This window comes from Cynocephalus volans, chromosome 4 (assembly GCF_027409185.1).
Source record: "Cynocephalus volans isolate mCynVol1 chromosome 4, mCynVol1.pri, whole genome shotgun sequence".
Classification (NCBI taxonomy): Eukaryota; Metazoa; Chordata; class Mammalia; order Dermoptera; family Cynocephalidae; genus Cynocephalus; species Cynocephalus volans.
This window is the reverse complement of record NC_084463.1, coordinates 30,711,788-30,734,827: the sequence shown is the minus strand read 5'-3', so window position 1 is coordinate 30,734,827 and position 23,040 is coordinate 30,711,788. Positions and strand designations below refer to the sequence as shown.

Below are 23,040 nucleotides of genomic sequence, written 5' to 3'. Positions count from 1 at the left end.
GTATAATTGTACCCAAATATATTGTACTCTGTATATATATACATAAATTGTCATGGGTCAATTAAGAAAAATAAAAAGAGAGAGAAAAAAGAGAGAAATAGGGAGTAGAACAGTGGTTACAGGAGGGAGGGAACGGGAGGAAAAGGCTGGGGAAAGATTGGTGGACTGATACAAAGTTACAAAGTTACAGTCGGATAGGAAGAATAAGTTCTGGTGCTCCGGGGTGACAAAAGCGAGTAATACTGTATTGTATATTTTAAGAGAGCCAGAAAAGAGGATCTTGAGTGTTATAACTACAAAGATTTGATCAATGTCTAGGTGACAGCTATGCTAATAACTATTCTAACTCGATCATTATATAAAATATGCATCTTTTGAAACAACAAATTGAACCCCATAAACATGTACAATGAAAAACACTTTAAATTACAAAACGAAAAAGGTGGGGGAGGGCCCATGTTAGAGGGAAAACAAAACTATCTGTAAGAGCCTACAGCTCCTGATCCGGAGAACAGAGAGCAGAGAGACCGCAGAGTAGATCATGTCCACGAAGGCTTTCCCCACCCCCGGCCTCTCTGAGCGCTCTGATGGCGCTGCTTTGAGTGCACCTGCCCTTGTGCCCCTGTTCACTCCTTGCCTCTCTCAGGAGAGGTCATGTCCTTCACTCTGTGCCATCAGGCCCTCCTGCAGCACAGCCATCCTAGCAACCCTCCCCTGGACTCTCCATCACCTGTGCCTCCACCTCAGCTCAAGCCACGAGCAGCTCCCCCTGGGTCCACAGAGGAACTCTGACTTGGGCCCCTGCTCTAAGACTCGCCCATTCCCAGTCTCTTCTCCACAAAGCAGCCGTCTCCTCTCCCCAGCGCAGTATGACCGCCCTGCGTCCTCTCAGAACCACTCGGCGTAGCCATAGCCTCATCTCTTCCCAGCAGTGGTGGGGAAAGTGCAGCCTCCCCCCAGCCACGTGGGCTGTCACTTCCGCATCTTCACACCAGCACCCTTTCCTGGACCAACACCTTTGCCCATGCCGCCCTTGCCATCTTGCATGGCTCCCTGGCCACTCTTCACACCACTGCCCAGCTGCTGCTTTTGGGGAGCCTTCCTTGACCACTGTCCTCCCCCCAACTTGGTGTCATCCCAGGGTGCCCTGTGCTGACACTGGAATGAGGTCCTGCCAACCTGTCTAGCAGGGGCTTTCTCCTTGCAGGGAGACATGGTGGGGGACTTGGTAAACACCTGTTGTCTCCTTGCTGCTGCGCATGATCCTTCTGATCAACTCACTTCTGTCACCCTTGCCATGGATCATGATACAAAGATGGCCTAGGAAAGTGTTCACATTGATTCCTCAAAAAGATGAGCTGTGGACAGACTAAACTAACTAATGAATTGATATTTGCTGACAGGGAGGTTCAATATACTATTCTCATTACTTATGCACATGTTCGAAATTTTCCGTAATAATAAATAACAAAAACAAAATAGTCCTCGCGACAGACGCAGGTTGCCTGTCCAAGGTGAGTTTCTGGCCATAAGCACATGCCTGGGCCTGTGGACAAAGGACAAGTCAGCAGGCAGAGAAGACAACAGGATCATACCCTGAATGCTGTTGTCAAAAAACACATATGTGGTTTGTTCATCTTTAATTTTCTTCCATTCAATCCTAGGATCATTTGTCTGTGAATCCGTAATGATACAAGACAGCTCCACACCTAAAGAGCAAAGGAAAAAAGGACTCTCAGTGACTGCGTTGGAATGCTTCTAGGTTTACCTGTGCGCCCAACCCTGCATGCTGTGTAGAGTTTGAGAGACCACTCATGCACCGTAGAAACCTACCCACCTCCAGGCTCCAAGAGACTTTGAGAAAAGATGAGTTTTTGTCAGAAAAACATAAAGACAATTAGCAAGGATTTTACCACATATAGTACACACTCCCTTAAAATATGCTGCATGTACATAAATGTCTGTGTGTGAGCACGAAGCTGGGCAGGAATCGGATGCTGACCAGTACAAACCCACACAGAGTGTGCTGCAGGCCTGTGGACATGCTGCACATGAGCAGCCACCCCCCAACATCTCCTTGGCCTGACATACGTGTCCTGGCATGGCTGCAAGACCACCACATGTCCATTAGGTGGTGCTCATTCTCCTTATAGCATCTGCCTTGTACTTACTTTCAAATTCCTGCACCACTGGGTTTCGGTTGCTGGATTTGAGATTCACAGCCCCTATCAAGCAGCCTGAAGGAAAAAAGAAAAGTAAAATGAGAGACAATACATCTCTAAAACAGCAGAGAAAGTGGAACTGAGGTCAGGTCTTTCCCTTCTGTGTAGGCTACAGTCACTAACCATAGAGGATAGAAAAATACTATATTGCACAACGAAGTCTCTCAGGTACAGCAAGTTAACTCTCTCTCAGTCTGGCCGTCACTGGAAGGAACCAAGAGAAAGAGAAGTATTCTGAGAACCCACTCTCCTTCTGCGTCCCAGAGCAAAGCCCCTAGAGCTATAAAGCCCCATAGCTAAGCATTTAGTTTTTGCTCAGAGTCATCACTAATACTTTCGACACCTACAAGGGCCTCCTTGCGTGTTCCTCCCCCCAGCCTCACCTCCGCTCCTGCTTCCAACCCTGCAGTGGCCCCCCCCATGCCACATGATACAGTCCACGCCTGAAACGTTCCCCTTCAGGATGGCATCGACACGCTCTGGGTACAGTTACCAACCAGCTGGGAGTCCATCTCGCTGTATTAGCATCCAACCCAGTGGTTCCAGTCCATGAAGAAGTTTTCACCAGTCCTTGGTGAAACAGTAAAAATAATGATAACATGGTGATTTTCAGGAAGATAAGTTTATACTACTGATGAAATCAAGATATGCTACTTACATGGCAATCTCTTTCAAAGGCAGCATCTGATTCCTCATGCATTTCAGCAAACATTAGAAATCAGTTTATCAGGGTCTCAAAATTTCTCAACTACTCTTGGAGGTATCTGCTTAAAAAATGTCATTCTTTAGCTACCTGGCCTCTAAGAAAACATGTAGTTCCCAAAGAAGTCCTTCATACAGAAAACCCTTATTAAGGTCTCTGGATCTTGGCTTACTATATTTGCCAACCAAAGAAAATGTGCAGAAAGACTTGGTGCTCTGAGCTGCTTTCTTACTCCTTATATATTAGGAAGGCTGCTAGCCACAACAATGCGTTCTTTTCTTTATCTTATGTAATGGTCCAGCTGCATGTACCCATGCCAAGTATATATTTTGATCTTTTCTTACTTAGTAAAACTTCACTCATTCTAGCAAAAGCCTCACAGAATCTAATAAAAAGGGAAGAAAACAGAAGTATAATATACCTGAGTTACTATCAGTTTCTAAAACACTCACTTCTACAAAAGACTATAGAACCAGGACAGGTGAAGATAATGTTTTGTCTTATTTTGGAGGCCAGAAGTACACTACATGCATGTGTGGCACTTTTACTTCTTCCATCTGAAAGCTCCAGTGACCCACCAATTAACAGAGAAAGATACAAGATGCTCAGAGTGTCTACCAATGCCACACAGGTCCCTTCTAAGAAAAGTAACCACAGACAGTTGAGTATGATTATCATGATTTACAAAACACACCCAAACTCTCGCTACAAGTATCTGTGACCAGGAATCAGCCTCTGAACCACAGACCACTGAAGGGGCCTTAGGGGTAACTCATGAGAGTGGATAATAACTGGATAACTGGACAACCCAATCAGATCCTTTCTCTTAAGAAGTATGAAGCCACAAGAAATAAGAAAATGAGTTAAAGAGCTTATAGTCACAAGAGAAATAGAGTACAAGTAAATTATAAGGTCAGAGGCACAGATGTGTCAAAAAGGTGTAAAGTACTAGAGTGGGCAATAACAGATGAACTAGAGGACATAAAAGGTAAGTAGGCCACTAAACTTTCCGTAGTATCTGAACAATGTCAAATTTTCATGAAGGCCAACTGAGCTCTATATCTTTACAACAAACCTGAGGGTAAACTAAGCCAATGTGTTTCTTACAACCTAAAAGAAGCTAAGGTAACAGCCCCAGATACTGGAAATAATAACCTCTTATCCCTCTGTACTGTAGCAGAGAAGTGAATACTCTACACCGGTTTAGGAAGCCTTGGCATGATCTCTCTCCTGTATACCTATCCTACGTGAGTTGTACAGGCAGCATTTTGTGTCAGTCCTAGGAGACAACAGAGGGCACTTCAAGAAGCTCATGGAAAAATTCCTATTCTCTTTTAAATCTATTTTCCCATGAATTTTTTGAAGTACCCACATATGTCCTCAAAAGATTCAAGAATAGAGTACCACTTCAAAACAAGTGAGGCTCCACCTTCAGTGACCACCTGCCACAGTTGGGCCCTAGATCTGATAAGGTCCCAAGCTGAAAGTCCCTCCTCAGAATTCTCATTCTCTTCCTAAACCATTCCTAAATTTATAAATATTCTAGAACTCTTTAATCTGTACATCCCCAGTAGCGTAGGGTCTCACTTTAAAATTTAGTAATAACTGTGTAAAAGAGTGCTGCTATGAGGATTCGAAGACACTTGAAGACATCATAAGTAACTCATCTGGAGTACTATTCAATGCCTGGGGATAAGTTCTGACATAACCAGTTAGGAATGGGGTCTGGGAGCCAGCTTCAAGTTGTGGGTGCTGAAGTTCAATTGTGCACACACTGAATCCCAGTGCTATCAGAAAACTCACACACTGAGATTATGTTAGTTAAGACTGGATAAAGAGTTTCTTGGAAGGAGGAAAAAAGAAAAACTGCTCATCTATCAAATGTTTTTCCTATTTAATTTCATGTCTGTCTTGGCCTGTACATCAGCCTCTAAGCTGTTTGGGAGAATCATTCATTCAGTAATTTCTATTTAGCACCTAGTATGTACTATATACTGGTACAGATATTAGAGATAATATATGAAGAAAACAGATAAAAATTTACACTCTCGTGGAGCTTACATTTTAGTGTAGGAAAAAAAAAAAAAGGGTACTGTATTATTCATCTTTATTATATCTTCAGTGCCTGACTGCAAAACTTACTACAAAGCTACAGTAATAAAAACAGTATGGGATCAGCATAAAGACAGACATTTAAACCAATGGAATGGAATAAAAAGCCCAGACATAAATAAACCCTGTATATATAGTCAGATGACTTTCAACAAAGATACCAAAATCATTCAACAGAGAAAGAACAATCTTTTTAACAAATGGTGCTGGAAAAACTGAATATCCACATGCAAAATAATAAAATTGGACCATATGTAAAAATTTACTCAAATTGGATAGAAGACCTAAACATAAGCAATAAAACTATAAAACCCTTAGAAGAAAACACAGAAGAGAAAAATCTTCATAACACTGAATTTGGCAATGATTTCTTTGACATGACAGTAAAAGCCTGGGCAACAAAAGAAAAGATAGGTAAATGGATTTCATCAAAATTTTAAAAATTACACATTAAAGGGCACTACCAAGAAAGTGAAAAGACAATCCATAAAATAGGAGAAAATATTTGCAAAGCATATATATGATAAATGATCAACATCTAGAATATACAAAGAACTCATACAACTCACCAGCAAAAAAACAAATAGACTCAAAAATGGGCAAAGAACTCGAATAGACATTCTTCCAAAGAAGACATACAAATATTTGGCCAGTAAGCACATGAAAAGATGCTTAACACCACTTGCCTTCAGGGAAATGAAATCAAAATCACAATGAGATACCACTTCACAGCAATTAGGATGTGTTATATTAAAAAAAAAAAAAAGAAAGAAAGAAAAATAAGTGTTGATGATGATGTGGAGGAATGTGAACCCTTGTGCACTGCTGGTGGGAATATAAAATGGTACAGCCACTGTGCAACAGTTTGGCAGTTCCTCAAAAAGTTAAACACAGAATTACTATATGATCAAGGAAATACGCTCCTATGTGCATACCCAAAAGAACTGAAAGCAGGGACTCAAATAGATACATGCTCACCAATATTCACAGAAGCATTATTCACAATAGTTAAAAGTGGAAACTATCCAAATGTCTATTTACGATAAACAAAATGTGATATGAGCATACAATGGAATATTATTCAGCCTTAAAAAGGGAGGAAATTTTGACACATGCTACAACATGAATAAATCTTGAAGACATTATTGCTAAATAAAAGTCAGACACTAAAGAACAAATATTATATGATTTCACTTATATGAGGTACCCAGAACAGGCAAATTCATAGATAGAAAGTAGACTACAAGTTATAAGGGAGTAGGGAAGGGGGTAATGTGGAATTATTGTTAAATGGGTACAGTTTCTGTTTGGGATGATGAACAAGTTCTGGAAATGGGCAGTGGAGATTGTTACACAACATCATGAATGTACTTAATGCCACTGAAATGCATACCTTTAAAATGGATAAAATGGTAAATTTTTGTATATAGTAAAATATAGTAAGATATACCAAACCTGTGGTTTGGTGTCTGACATTAATTATGAGAAATTCTCAGTCATTACTGCTTCAGATATTTCTTTTGTTCCCTTCTTCTCTTTCTGGTATTATTACCATTACATATGTATTACACCTTTTGTAGTTGTCCCATATTTCTTGGATATTCTGTTCCATTTTTTTCCCAGTCATCTTTCTTTGTGCTTTCAGTTTTAGAAATTTCTATTGACATATCCACAAGCTCAGGGATTCTTTCCACAGCTGTGTTCAGTCTACTAATGAGTCCACCAAAGGCACTTTTCACTTCTGTTATAGTTTTTTCATCTCTAGCATTTCTTTTTTATTCTTAGAATTTCCATCTCTCTGCTTACACTGTCCATCTGTTCTTACATTGTCTTTTTCCATTAGTGCCCTTAGCATATTTATCAGTTTTTTAAAAATTCCTGGTCTGATCATTCCCACATCTCTGCCACATGGAAGCTCTAATGTTTGCTCTGTCTCCTCAAACTGTGTTTTTTGCCTTTTAGTATGCCTTGTAATTTTCTGTTGAAATCCAGACATGATGTACTGACTAAAAGAAACTGTGGTTAAATAGGCCTTAGGGTTGTGGGAGGGGAAGCATCTTTAGGGTTTTCTACATATAAGATCATGTCATCTGCAGAGACAATTTTACTTCTTTTTTTCCAACTTGGTTGCCTTTTTTTCCTTTTAGTTGCCAAATTCCTCTGGCTAGAAATTCTAATACTGCTGAATAGAAGTGGTAAAAGCAGGTGTCCTTGTTTTGTTTCTGACCTTAGAGGAAAAGCTTTAAGTCTTTTACCACTGAATATGATGTCAGCTGTAGGTTTTTCATACATAGGTTTTATCATATTGAGAAAGTTCCTTCTATTCTTACTTTACTTTTTGTTTTTGTTTTTATTTTTATTTTTTATCATGAAAGGATGTTGCATTTGGTCAAATGCTTTTTCTGCATTGACTGAGATAATCATGTGTTTTATTTCCCTTTCATTTTATTAATATGGTATAATACTATAAGTGATTTTCATATGTTAAACCATGCTTGCATTTTGGGAATAAATCTCACTTGTTCATGGTGTTTAACCCATACATTTAAAGTAATTACTAATAAGGAAGGACCAACTGCTGCTATTTTGCTATTTGTTTCTACATGTTTTGCAGCCTGTTTTGTCCCTCATTTCTTCCATCACTGTCTTCTTTTCTGTTTACTTGATTTTTTTGTAGTGATAAATTTTGATTCCCTTCTTGTTTTCTTTACTGTATGCTCTACAGATATTTTCTTTTTGGATACAATGGGGATTACAAAAATCGGATTTGAGTTGATACCAATGTAACTTTGCATATAAAAACTCTACTTCATTACTTCATTCCCTACCATTTATGCTACTGATGTCACAAATGACTTCTTTGCACACTGTGTGCCAAATAACATATATTCATATTTATTTTTTATACATTTGTCTTTTAATTCCTGTAGAAAATAAAAAGTGCAGTTACAAACCAAAATTATAATACTAACCATGTACTTACATTTAGGGAGATCTTAATATCTTCATACAGCTTCAAGTTACTGTCTAGGATTCTTTCATTTCAACCTGAGGGACTCTCTTTAATATTTCTTATAGAGGTCTAGTGATAACGAACTCCCTCAACTTTTGTTTATCTGGCAATGTCTTAATTTCTGCCTCATTTTCGAAGGACAGTTATACTGGATACAGAATTCTTGGTTTACAGTCTTTTTTTTTTTTTCTTCAGCACTTTAAATATATCACTCCACTTCCTTCTGGCCTCCAAGATGTCTGGTGAGAAATCGGCTTATAGCCTTCTTGAGGATCCCTTGTATCTGCTGAGTCACTTCCCTTTTGGTGTTTTCAAGATCGTCTCTTTGGCTTTGGACAGTTTGATTATGTACCTTTAGTGTGGGTTTCTTTGAGTTTATTCTATATGGGTTCCACTAAAATTATTGGATTTGTAGATTCATGCCATTCATCAAATTTGGGAAGTTTCTTCTTTTTATTTCTTAAAATGTTTCTGTCCTTTTATATCTCTCCTCTTCTGCAACTCCCACAATGCTTATGATAGTCCATTTGATGGTGTCCCACAAGTCTCTGAGGCTCTGTTCACTTTTCTTCATTCTTTTTTCTTTCTGCACCTCAGACTCAGTAATTCCAACTGTCCTAACTTCTAGTTTACTGATTCTTCCTTCTACCTGCCTAAATATGCCACTGAACCGCTCTTGTAAAATTATAATTTCAGTTACTGTATTTTCAGCTCCAGAATTTGGTTCATCTCTATAATTTCTATCTCTTTATTTATAATCTCATTTTTTTCATAGGTGTTTTGTGATTTCCCTTAGTTCCTTGTCTATGTTATTCCTTTAGGTCTTTGTTCATATTTTAAACAAATAACTTAAAGTCTTTGTCTAATAAGTCCATTGTCTTTCTTTCTTCTGGGACAGTTTCAGTCAATCCATTTTGTTCCTTTGAATGGACCATATTTTCCAGTTTCTTTGTATGCTTTGTATATTAGTCTGTTTCTATTGCTTATAACCAAATACCTGAAACTGGGTGATTTATAAAGAAAAACATTCACTGTTTACAGTTTCTGAGGCTGGGAAGTCCAAAGTCCATCCAGTGGTGGTGACGGTGACCCAGGGGTCTCACAATGCAATAAGGTGGAAGCAGAGAGAGCAAGAGACAGACTCTCCTCTTCTTTTAAAGCCCTCAGAACCATGCCCTTAACCACCATTTTTAATCCATTCACTACTGCATGGACCTACAATCCAATCACCTCTTCGAGGCTCCACCTTTCAATTACCATAATGGGATTTCCCACCCTCTTAACAGTCACAGTGGGGGCTAAGTTTCTAATACATAAAACTTGGGGGACACAATTCAAGCTTCAATGATATTTGGGGGGACATAATTCAATCCATTACACTTTGTGATTTTTTGTTGTTGTTGTTGAAAATCTGGTATTTGATTATTATAATGTGGTAACTCTGGAAATCAGATTCTTCCTGTACCTCAGGATTTGCTAAAAAATTACTGTTTAAAGCTATAATAGTCTATTTCTTTTGAGACTTCCAAACTTTCTTTTGCAAACACTATTCCTTTCCAAGTGTGATCATTAAGGTTACTTAAGCTTGTGTTCAGCTAATATTTTAACAGAGATTGCCTGGAATGCCAAGAGCTGAAACAAACACCAAAAAACAACCAACCAAACAAAAAGAACACACAGCTGCCTCTGTGAGTCTTTGTAGACTGGCTCTGTGCAGGGATACCCCTTCGTTCCTTAGCTGGGCTTGCTCACTGAATCTAGGGATTAGCCCAAGATGAAATCTTAAAGTCTTCTCAGAACTTTTCTTAGTATGTATCTTGCCTGGACATGAACATAGCTTTCTATATTCCCCCATATATGTGGCTGCTTTTGAGTGTCCTAATTTTCTAAAGAATTTCACCTAGCTTCTCCTATGGGTCTTAAATGGCCTATTGTATATCTCTAGCCAGAATCTCTTCAGGCCTCTATGGATTTGCAGTCACTTTGTAGCTTTTACAAGCAGTGCCCACTGATTGTTCTTCCTGTTTTCCTGGTTATACAAAACAAGCACTTTGCATTAGTCCTTCAGGTAGCCTCCAGACAGGTTAGAACAAACATAACACTAATAATTTCAGAATAAGGTTTGTTCTGCTCCCTCTGGCTCAACAGGGGAAACTGGACATCAACTTTTGCCTGCTCAAGACCAAAACAGCTGCCACACCAAGAAAGAGTAGGGCAAGGGTATGGAAAACACCATAGACCTTTCCTACTGGTTTAAAGATGCTTTTTTCCTTTTCTTTTTTTGATGTGGAAATTCTTTCTGCTCTTTTATCTCCTTCCCCCAATCATAATTTTTTTGTTAAAAATTTTTTTTTTTTTTTTTTTGCTGGCCAGTACAGGGTGAGCCCTGAACCTTGCTGTCATCAGCTCCATGTTCTAACCAACTGAGCTCACCGGCCAGCCCCAGTTTGATTTTTTAATTGACATGTAGTAATTGTACATATGCAGGCACTTCAGAAAGTTCATGGAAAATTCACATTATCTTTCCATTCTATTTTTTCACAAACTTTTTCAAGAATCCTCACATTTATGAGGTACAGTCAATACCTGTAAATACTATGTGGTGATCAAACCAGGCTAATTAGCATACCCATCACCACGAACATTATTTCTTTGTGATGAGAACATCTGAACTACTCTCTTCTAGCCATAAAGATGGATGGTTGCTATAACCTCTCACTGGTTTCAGAGCTCTGGCAAAGTTGGTTCAGTCAGTCAGTGAGTGTTTCTTCAATGTTTCTGTTGCAGAACAAGAGCCTGGAACTTCCCAGTCCACCATTTTGCTGAGATCACAAGTTAGCATTGTCACTACTTTTTTTTTTTTTTTTATTATAGCCATTCTTATTTTTCTTTGTAGCCTGATTCCCAATCACAATACCTGAGATTCAAAAAGTTTTTGGAAAAGTTACTGATTGTAAGTGGGGAAGAGGGACAGATAATTTCAACACAATATGGATTAAATGGCATGATAGAAATCTACAATGAGTGTATGACAAAGCTAGCCAAAGAGCCAGGATTCCAACCCTGAACTGACCCACTGTTTTTGCTCTTTCGGTGCTTCATTTGACAGTGGAGCTCTCACTCTCACTATAAATTGGTAAGCTGGCACTGCTGGCTTATATGATTTCCTAAGACTAATCACTTCAGGTAGAACTGACAGATGTGTTTTCAACCCAGAAGAACTAGGTCACTCAATCCAAGATAGATGTTGTGCTTGTAATTCCATCTTTGAAACTCTTTTATACGCCAAAGCTATGAACTACTATCAAAAAGTCTGGGCCCTACTTTTAATACTCTTATGGATTTTCAGTGTGATTTTGTACCCTTCAATTTTCCCACCTCTAAAAGATTATCAGAAAATCTTTACTCTTCTTTCACTAATAATTAAAGATAAATAAACATTTTGGAAGAAGAACCATTTATTATCATTATTAGTATATTTACTATCTAGGGACCAATGACCTTCTAGGGGCCAAGAGAACTGCGTTTCAAATAGCCTTAAACCTGAGGCCAGAAAATATATTAGCACTAAATACATGAGTGAAATGATACAAATGAGGATCCCAGGAAAATCCTATGTGAGGTCTAAAGCAGGTGAAGGAGAGATGGGCTAAAAAGCAAAAAGAAGAAAAGGAGGGTGCTGAAAAAGAGCGTACAGACTGAACTGTGCCCCCGCCCCCCCATTCACGTGTTGAAGCCCTAGCTTCCAATGTGACTGCAGATAGGGTATTTAAAGAAGAAATTGAGTTTAAAAGAGGTCAAAGGGTGGGACCCTAATCCAATATGACTAGCATCCTTATAAGAACACAAAGAGACACCAGGGATGTGCAAGCACAGAGGAAAGACCATGTGACAACACAGAGAGAAGGTGGTTGTCTGCAGGCCAAGGAGAGAGGCCCCAGGAGAAATTAACCCTGCCAACACCTTGATTTTAAATTTCCCAGCCTATGGAACTGTGAGAGAAGAAACGTCTGTTCTTCAAGCCACTCTCTTGTGGTATTTTGTTGGGACATCCCTAGCAAACTAAGACAAAGGGAATTGAAAGAGCAAGAAAAAGAAGGAAAATAGACAAAAATGTAAAAATGGATGTTTTCTGACTTTATACCAAATCCAGAAATTCTAAATTTTTGAGTAGCAAAATATGCCTGAAGTCAGAGCTGACAAAAGCTGTTGGTCTTTTATTCAATAATGTTTCATCTCAGCTGGGAAGAGTGGGGAGAAAGGAGCTCTGAGGATGCAGACTCTGGGGTCCACTCCTGGGAGGCTGTCCCTGCAGGTGAGCAGAGATGACAAGGGATCTATAACCCACATGGAATGACATTTGCAGTCATATTAAGGAGGAGACTAGACCTCAGGCTGGTGTGTTCTCAAGCTGATAATAACTACAAAAAATATACCAGCAGCTCAGTGTCAGGCCAAGGCTCAAACCCAGGAGGGAAACATTTTGTTTTTTCTTTCTTTCTTTTTCTTTCTTTTTTTGACTGTAAACAACACCCAAAAGGCTCTGATTTTATTTTTACAAAAAAATAATCACTGTTTGATTCACTGTGGGAGTCAATAAGTGCTTTCTGCCTAGAGGCACCCGATCCGCAATGAGAGACACCCGCCGGTTCAGACACACAGCGCAGGATTAGAAAGCAGCCCCAAGAGGGCACAGCGATGATGGAAAGTCCAGCTGAATACCAACCAGCCTCACTTACTCTCTTCTTGTTTTTCCCCTCTGTGCCTTTCTAGGAGCAGCAGCTGTCACGACATTCTCCAGTGGGCTTACTTGTTTGAAACATACTAAATTAATGCTGTATTTCTAAGTGGCATCCACTTTACAATGGCTTACTACCAGGACATTATCTCTCATTCTTGAAACCAGGAAAGGAAGTGAAAATGATTCAGGTTCATTCCTTGGCATCACCCTTCAAGATAGTCAAGGTAAGTGACATTGTTTCCAGTTTATAAAAGATGGCATGCCCAAATGGCTTGCCTCCAGTCCACCGCTGAGAGGTGGGGCTAGCACTTCAAGCTGTGTCCTTAGACTACTCCTATCCATCATTCTTCCCATCACACTGTGATGCCCACAATTCTTTTTCCTGTGACTCTATGAAAGAAATTTAAACATTTCTTTTTTTAATGTGTGCATGCTTGACAAGAAATGTGTCAAGAGATTAAAAAAAAAAAAAGTTTGAGAATTCCTCCTCTATAATCTAACCACTTATTCCCCCAATGCTAAATGACACTAAGATTGTCAAAGGCAAGGCTATCGTACAACATGTCACTGCCAGGCTATCTACATCACAATGAGAGAACGAGGTAGAGAGGAGCTATTGATATTTTCAGGGCCAGAACTAGGTATTGAACAGCTAAGTATAATCAGTGGGATTTGTGGACGAAGAGAGAAAACCAGGATTCAATAATATTACACATGGGATAGATTTACTTCCAAATTCATGCCCCTTGCCATAAACAGTGGTAGCTGGCACAGTTTTCTACATAGGAAGATCTGACCAAGAAACTGTGACTTTGCTATCCTACCTCTGTTACAAATTTTCTGAATTATCTGCACAGTCTTCAGACCTACCCAGCAAAATTCCTCCATATCTACATGCTCATATTTGAAATACACTAGTAAAGAGCCTCAGGAAAGACACACTACTGTGGGGAGAAGTAACCAGCTCTGAATCCTGCCTTGAGCATGCACAAACATTGACTGCCCTGAATTAAAACCACAGGCTCTTCCCAGTACCGAGGTTTTCCTCTCAGCTCTCAGAAGCAGATGACAGAGTCAAGCATATAAACAAATCTGCAGGGCACTGCAGCATGGGCTCTGGCAGAGGACAACGGAGATGGCAGGGATGAGCATGCTGTGGCCCCTCATCTGCACATGAGTCGCCAGCAGACTTTGCCTCTGCCTCACTCGGTTGTGGAACAAAGCGAATGCAGAGTAGAGAGCCGGAGGGCTGTAGCACCAATCTGAGTTTCTAAACTGACTGTGGCGTCAATTTCTAAGCATCTAGGCTCAAGAATTACAAGCATCCCACCGTTCTAAACACAGGGCTATTAGAAAATATATGCTTCTCCTGGAAAGACAAGGGTGAGCTGGGGAAAGGATGTCAGGAATACTTACCAACTACACAGAATATAAATTTTCACATATAAGGAGCCAATCATAGGTGCGCAGAGAAAGATGAGCAGAAAGAGAAGTGAGACCTTTGAACTCACAAAGAGCATTATTTTGACATGTAGCAAGTGTAGCAGTAAGCTGCTGCTGCTTGTAGGTCAGTTGACTATTTGGCTAAAGAAGAGAACTGAACCCTTTGGGGCACTTTTCTCTGAACTGGACTGTCAACCGGCCTGCAGGACTGATGCCTAATGTAGGGAAAGAACAAAGCAGACATTGTACTTTATCCTACCAACACTTTAATAATTAATGAAGCCAGAGAGAGCCAAAGGGTAAGCACACAGTGCTGCTGGGACTGTAACGAGCTGTATGTTCTTTGACTGTCGCCTGCCCTGTCTCACGGCACATGCTGAACACTGATTCAGGCTCCCAGCTTCCCATCAACACAGGTAAGGATGACAACGTTCATTTCTCATGTAGGGGGTCAGACCCAGGGAGGTTAACAACTACAAGCACAAAGTGAAAACCAGAAGCCAAGAGTTTTGACTCCTAGTCCCTACTTCCTGGCTTTATTTTACAATCTTTCTTATAAGAAGAAACATATGAAATCTATCCAGAACCGAGAGAGCAACAAATACGTGTGAAGAGGATCTGGAACTAAAAGGAAGTCATGAGTCAGACCCTGAAGCCTACACTGAGATCCCATTGTTCTAGTGAAACCCTTTCTTAGATGAGTTTGCAAGGAAGTGGCCTAAAAAAAGCCTCTGACCTGGTCTGCAGCGGCACCGTTGTCTTCAGCGCAGCCATCTCTTCCTTCCAGGGAAGGTGTGGGACTGCGTTACACGATAGTACAGGGAGCAGCGAGATGGGAGCGATAAGGCAGGGGAGGAAATGCTGGCTCGCTGGTGCACTCAAGGGCCTTCTTACTTCACAGGGCTCCTCAGGTTCTTCTCTGGAACTACTGTGTTCTTTGCTTCCCCTTCCTTTTCCTAATGTGGAATAATTTTAGCAGTTGTGGACAGCTGCAGTTTATTTCAGTTTTGAGAGACTTTCCAGAAAATCTGCCAAGGTCTGGGGATCTGATACCAGACTAGTTATATGACCATCATTTTGGAAACTTGTTTAAAATGCCATTTCTTAACTTGCCTTCTCGTCGCCTAGGTCACATGGCTCCCCACATTCTAATCCAGGAGGCTGGGAAAGGTCTGAATCTGTATTTTCCCCAAGCCTTCCATGTGATTCTCATGCAGAGCCTCATTTGGGGAACCCTACTAAATCACTTATCTGTGAGGGCCAGGTCCAAATCTGGGGCTGTACGCACAGAAAGGCAGCTCTGTTGTTGGACATGAGGACCATGCCTGCTGTCCTTTACTATTCTGAAGAATTACTGGCTATAAAATACTTCTACAACCTCAGAAAAAAAGAACTCATAATATAAAATATTATAAAAAAAAATACGTTTAAGCCATAACAGATGTTGAAGTATTGTTAGTCTCAGACCACAAACTTTCTGATTCAGCAGAGGCTGGCTTATTTTGATCGGTTTTTTTAAGAGCTTTAGCATACTGGTGGCAAGCATCCTGAAGCAGTGAGGGTCCATGAAAAACTAAATTCCAAAGGTGACCATTCAACCCATATCCAGACAGATCAAGGTCTCAACATGCAAACCACCTGTATTTCTCTCCTGTGGAAACAAAACTCATCTGAACAGCAGAGCAGGCCTGTTGACTCCAACAGAATGCTGGGACTGGGGCACTGGGAGATGAAGGGGCTCTGTCTTTACAATGGCTATTATCACTTCACTGTAGAGACAACTAAAAGAGAAAAATCAATAGCTGTTTTAGCTATCCATAAAGAATTAAATTACTTTGGGATTATATTCATTACTATAAACCAAGAGGGAAGAGAAGTTCTTTAAGAAAATGCTTTCACTTTAACTCAGATGTGTTGCTTGCTAAGAACTAATTTATGTATGTCTGCTCTCTGAAGAGTTATATTTAGCCTCTGACATTCTGTCCAGTTTGTCTAATGCTCAAAAGACATTTTTCCCTGACCAGGACTCCAGCAGCAAGGGTGCACGTCAGCATGCATCACTGTGGGACTGCAGAGGCCCACTGGGGCTCAAGTCTAAATATAAAGCAGCAATGTAGGCTTTCTAGCGGAGAACAGCTACATGTTTATTCTTCAAAACAGACCACTGCTGCATGCTTGCTTAGCAGAATCCATCTCAGAGAAGAGAATGTTCCATTAAATAGCATCTTTTCAACAATGTCTCAGTTCCTTAACTAATTTTTTAAGGAATTTAAGAGAAAGAGCAGGGGGAGAAAGAACACATAGTTCCCAGACCCTCTCACTCATACACACATAAAAAAATATATATATAGTAAATCAATCAAATAAGGGTTCTGACAAGAACACAAGCCAGCTGAAGTCCTGGTAGGCATATCCATTGTGACCTAGACTAAACTAAATAGTTATATAAGCAAAAGGACCCTTCAAAATAAAGTACAAGAAGATCCAACCAAATATCATGGAATTCCAAATAATCTGGCTATGGTGGTTAATTGTATGTGTCAACTTGGAGGGTGTTTTGGGATGAGATTAACATTTAAATTGGTGGACTTTGAGTAAAGCACATTGTCCCCCATAGTGTGGGTGGGCCTCATCTAATCAGGTGAAAGCCTGCATAGAACAAAAGGACCGGCCTTCCCATGCAGAAAGGAATTTCTCCAGCTGATTGCCTTTGAATTTCATCTTTGCCTCCAGCTCTCCCGGGTCTCCAGCCTGCCAGCCCACAATGCAGATTTTGAACTCACCAGCCTTCATAATCATATGAGCCAATGCTTTACAATTAATATCTGTCTATCTATCTAGCTCCTAATAGTTCTGTTTCTCTAGAGAGCTCTGACTAATACTACTATGGCTATGACACTTCTTAGAGGAAAAATCTACATCATTTTACTGCACATATGCTCTATGGAGAACACTTTCAGTGGCAATCCTAAGAGCAAAGTCAGAGCAATATCATGTAATATTCCCATTAAGCTAGCAGGAAGATATCAGATGAGATGCTATTTCTTTGAGTACACTGTCCTGTTGTTTCTGTTTGACTCAACTGTCTCCAAACCCAAACCATCAAAGATTTCCTGTCCACAAATCTTATTAATCCAGTCAGATAACACCAGAGTGAAACTCCATCTACCAGTCACCTTAATAAAAGCGCTTAAAGAAATAACTACCCTGGAAGAACTGTTACCCATCCCCCTTCCATCTCTAACAGGTTTATAGAGTTTAAGTGGGAAGTTCAGGATTATCATGGGAAGAAATTAATGCCGTATTAATAGAAGCTATGGGAGAAGACCAAAAGGAGAAACGGGGATGGCTGGGTCTGACATGCTCTTTCAACATTGAGCCATCAATAAAAATATAGATAAAATATCCTAACTACTGGTTGGGGGCAGGAGGTAAGGAACCGAGTGACGGGAGAACAAAGGACGCAGAGAAGACAGGGTGGGGGAAGAGGCAGGGAGGTCAGCAGGTAAAGGGAGGAGGAAAGGCAAGGATGAACGACATGGAGTAAGGGCGCCACTTCTGTTGCAGTGGTGCAGGGGCTCCCCATTTTTTCCAGTGGTTCAGAAAGGATCTGTGCAATGGAGATAGAACTGTGCACACTCCACTCACCACGAGCTGAACTCCGCATTGAAATAAGCCACTGGAATTACACTAGTGCTTGGTGGAGAGGGGTCACCATCTTTGCCTGAACCTAGCACTGTCACTTTTTCTAACTGCAGACCAAATGCAAACTACTCTTGGCTCTAAAGCACAGATAAACATAATATACTCCTGTCTGTGCCATGGGACCCATCTTAGAGGTACTGAAGCATGACAAGTGTGTGTGACTGAACACAAAACATGTGTCAAGGCATATTCTTGTCTGTAAAATACCTCCTCTGGAAATACATCATCCCTAACACTTGTCCTGTGCATAAGACCTTGGCATGAGGCTACTCTCTGTATGAGCTCAGTCTTGTAAACACTATTTGCATGGGATACGGATTCTGGTATCATATGCTTTAGAGAATAGTTCCAAGTTACATTTGCACTCCGCTGCAGACACACTGCAGTGATCCCCCATCCAGCACATCCTCTCTAGGCTCACTCTTTCTCTGTACCCTTCAGAGGGATGTGGAAATAGCCTGAGCTGCTATCGTGAGAGGCAGTACAGGAGTACCCTCTGACTTCAGAATCTGAGTGGATGAGCCACTGTGAAGGAGACACGGACTAGTTATGTGTTTATTTTTTGTTTTATTCCACTGACACATCAATGAGAGTAAACATATTCAAACTGCAAAACATAGGTTTTAGGTTTAACACGTTAAAAAAAATATACACAGGCTTAGACATATTCCAATGGTGACTGATATGTTGGGGAGTGGGGAAAGTGGAGGGGGTGGTCTCTACGAAAAAGTTAAATTCTTCTTTTTTCACTTTAGCTTCAGTGCAGTCCCACCTGAGGTAGAACAGATTCTAAACTACTGAGCATTTCTCTAATACAGGGGTAGGAAAATCTTTTTTCTGTTGATGACCACTGAATCATACACTCAAATAAAAACAATTTAATTGGATTTCTCTTATCTCAATGAGGAATAAAATATTCAGTCCACTTATATTTTAAATTAAGACCTGAATAAATATACATTCATTATATACATATTAGATACACACTATATAGTCAATAATTATAACTGAATATAATCAATAAATATAACTAATACTACAAGTTAAATATTTTAATTTTATATTAAAGCTAATTTAAGAAGAAAGAAGAAAACAGACCAATATAAGACTAAAATCTACAGTTTAGTGCCTCATACACAGTCAGGACTAAATATATAAAGTTTACTGAACAAATGAACATAGGAAAAGGGAGTGACAAAAGGACAAAGAGGAGGAAGAAAAGAAAGTGGACTGCAGATGCAACAGTCAGCCACGCTATGCCATTACAGCACAAGGGATTTTTGAAATAACAGTGGCAGGTTTTGGATAGGTATTCTAACAAGTGACCTTTGATTTCTTCTTAACTGGTTTTCTACCATTCACTGGTTTTCAATTGTTCCACTACAAGCAGGAAAACTGAAGATGCCTACTTTGAGAAGAGAGTATTCTCTGGGAAGCCACATCAAAGACTATCATTCTAGGGACAAAACAAAAACAAGGCAACGGCCTTCCAGGCTGACTTCCATACTGCTGATTTCAACCTCACAAAACGTAATGATTCCAGCCCTGCCTAACCTTCATAGCTTTCATGTCAAAAACCACTGTGTAAAAAATATGTTGGCATTTTTCTATTGGTTAGTTTTAATAACAAAATACACTATCAGGATCCATGAAATCATTTGTTTTAACAAATAACTTCATTTTAAAAAGAGGCCAGGGACCGGGGTTGACTAAAAAAGAGCTCCATGAGGGAATTTTTAGGGTCTGGTACTGTAATGATGAATACAGAACTGTACACCACAAAGAGTAAACTTTGCTGTATAAAAACTAAAAAAGAAAAAAAAAAAAAAAAGCCAGGATGTCCAGGAACCAGGACGGAATGCAGACAATGACAAATGAAACTAACTGTGTTACAAATGATACATAACCTCACTTAAGGGGTGGGGGAAGGAGATGGCATAAAAACCTTTGGAAAACAGTGTTTTGACTGTATATTATAAAGCTACCAACAAAAGAATTTTACACAGACATTGTGATCTAATTGATAAATTTGTTTCTCATAGCAGTGTGGGTTAACACCTCTGAAAATATTTTACATGCACTCAAGGGTTGAACAAATAACTATAAATATGCTGTAGATAATGACAGCCAAGTTTCTCACTGTCAAAGAAAGAAGTAATGAATAGGCAAGGGGGAAAGGCTAGCATTAACCCTGTAGTGCTGGATTAGAGTCAGAAATACCAGTATAATGTCTATTTTAACATATATACAAACAGAAAAATAAATATAAACATGCATGTATATGTGGGTTAGTATAAATATAGACATCTCCTAGCCCTGTCCACTGAGAGAGCCTAGAAGCAGTGACACCTTAGTAACAAAGAGCATACTAGTACCCAGCTCTTGTTTTCTAAGTGCCATTCTGCAGTAAAGGCAACCAGGATTCCTTGGAGAAATGGCTGATTCTAGGACAGGGAAAATACAAGATGAGTCTGCACATCTTGTAGTGCCAGAAAGTAAAGAAGTGCTAAAAAACATACCAGCAACAATGAAAACATAAAAGGACCAAGAGCCAACATGAAAGAGCTTCCAGTGGTCAAAGCTGGATGATTTTGAGCAAGAAAATAAATTATGATAATATTAGATTATAACACAAATAATAAAATATCCATGTATCCATATTGATATAAATAAATGAATGAATAAGCAAATAAATGGGAGAGATAGGACAAATTTTCTTTAGGGAAGAATTGCAATTAGTAAATGTAGAAAGAATGAAAGGAATAAAAAAGGAACATTAGAACACCACAGTAATAATTGCTGTAGGCAAGACCCACTGAAATTGCTAAAATTAGTGGAAAAACTTTAAGAAGAAACAATATTTGGAGATCCTCATAATATTTGATCCACCAAAATATTTATTTATTAATTATTATGTGGTAGTTTATTATTATTAAAATTACCAAGTTACTCTATAATTAATCATAATATATAATAATAGTTATTATTATGTGACAGTTTTAGCATACATCCACAAATTCTTTCCTTCTCCTCCTCCCTACAGGAGGTGAAGCTTAATTCTCCTTCCCTTGAGTGTGAGCTGGATTCCTAACAAATAGAAAGGGAAAGAAAAACATAGTAACATTACTGTGGAGAAACCCAGCAGACACCACCTAAACCTAGTGATCAAGGTAGCAGTACAAGTAAAATGTCATGATGATGTTATATCATGATATTACGTGATAAGAAGGGCACTGCACCTTTGTGGTATTCTTTCCACCCCCACCCCAACCTATAACCCAAGTCTAATCATGAAAAAATATCAGACAAACTCAAATTGAGGACATTCTAGAAAATACCTAACCACTAGTCTTTAAATGTGTCAAGGTAATGAGTTAGAGCTAATAAACCAACAAAGGAGATAAAATAGAATAAGAAATACTTAATCCAAAAGAAGGCATAAAAAGTGGAAAAGGGAAACAAAAAACAGATGAGACAGAAAACAAATAGCAAGAAAACAGACTTCAGCCTAACTATATCAATAATCACATTAAACGCAAATGTTCCAAACATCACAATTAAAAGGCAGAGATTGTCAGCCTGCATTTTTTTTTTTTAAAGCAAGACTATTTTAAATATAAAGACATGAATAGCTTCAAAGCAAAAGGATGGGAAAAATATATTATGCTAACACTAGTCAAAAAAAAGTGGAGCAACCATATTGATATTACACAAAGTAAATTTCAGACCAAAGAATATTACCAGGAATTAAGAAGGTCATTTCATAATGATAAAGGGGTCAATTCATCAAGAGGACATAAAAATTCTGAACAATTATACACCTTATTGTATAACTCACCTTCAAAATATATGATGCAAAAACTGATAAAACTGCAAGGACAAATAGACATACCCACAATTTTTGTTAGAGATTTCAACACTTTTCTCAATAATTAATAGAACAAGTAGACAGTAATCAGTAAAAATATAGAAAACTTAAAAAAACATTATCAACTAACTTGACCTAGTTGACATTTGTAGAGCACTTCACCCAAAGACAGTAGAATACACATTCTTCTCAAGTGCACATGGAACATTTACCCTCCTCCCCCCCTCTAATTACCCTAGATTTCTTCTTTCCTTTTGAAAGAATAATGGTTACTCTGTTGATTTGTTGCTTAGATGATCTGTCCAATGCTAAGAGATGTGATCAGGTCCCCCAATATTATGATAGAACAGATGCTTCTTCTGTCACTCTGGAACAGGCTTTGTGGAGAGACATCCTCTTCTTTATCTCTGCTGGTGACTCTCCTTGTGTCAATGCACTCCAGTGGCCGATGGACCTTCTGTGTGGTGGTTGTGGCATCCAACTGCTTTTATGGCAGCCTTGGTTATTGTGGTGGCTGTGGTGGGCCACCCACATGGAGGTGATGTTTCTGGCATGCTCCTTGGCACTGGCAGTGTGCCTGGTTGTATGAGGGGGGGGTCAGGTCCCCAAATTCATGCCTCGGATCCCGAGGTGGGCCCCAAGGCACTGGTGCAGTGTGCCTGGTTGAGGGGAGGGGGGGTCTGGTGTCTGGATCCATGCCTCAGATCCCGGGATGGACCCAAGGCGCTGGAGGTGTGTCTGACCCAGAACTAATTTTTTATCCTTTGCTTACTTCTAAAGTGGGGGAACTTCCTGTTGGGACCAGTACTAGAGCTTTGTGGTTTAGCTAAATTGCTGCTTTGCTGCTGCTTCCCTAGGAAGGCTTTTTGTGCAGCACAGGTTATAATGAATGACTTTATAGGTACTTCCAGCTCTCCAGAGACTTGGTGGACCTGGGTTGTGTAGTAACTCTGATCTGGGCCTGAGTCTTTTCATCAAACTGCACCACATGCAGTTCTATATTCCTGACCACTCTCCTCTGAGTAGTCTTATGCTGATTGGGGGGCAGATCAGCTGTCCTTGCTGTGCCCCGGTATTCCCCCAGTGCACCCGTCTCTCCCACTGCCCATGCTACAAACACTTCCTGTGGGACAAGCCATGCACTGGTCCCTTGTGATGACTCATCAGCCTCTGAGTGGTTCCTTTTTTTCAGTTGTTGTGGCTCGTCGCTCCTGTGTGGGTCCACGGCAACCC

General features: G+C 39.8%; 1 protein-coding gene across 1 annotated transcript in view; it reads right to left on the bottom strand.

Moving 5' to 3' along the window:
* Nucleotides 1-23,040, bottom strand: part of JAM3 (junctional adhesion molecule 3) — a 63,511-nt gene that overhangs the window by 8,808 nt on the left and 31,663 nt on the right. Inside the window, exons 2-3 of the mRNA XM_063094649.1 lie at nucleotides 2,172-2,237; nucleotides 1,596-1,709 (exon numbers count right to left, since the gene is read on the bottom strand). Coding sequence (XP_062950719.1) covers nucleotides 1,596-1,709; nucleotides 2,172-2,237 — 180 coding nt within the window. The remainder of the gene's footprint in view (nucleotides 1-1,595; nucleotides 1,710-2,171; nucleotides 2,238-23,040) is intronic.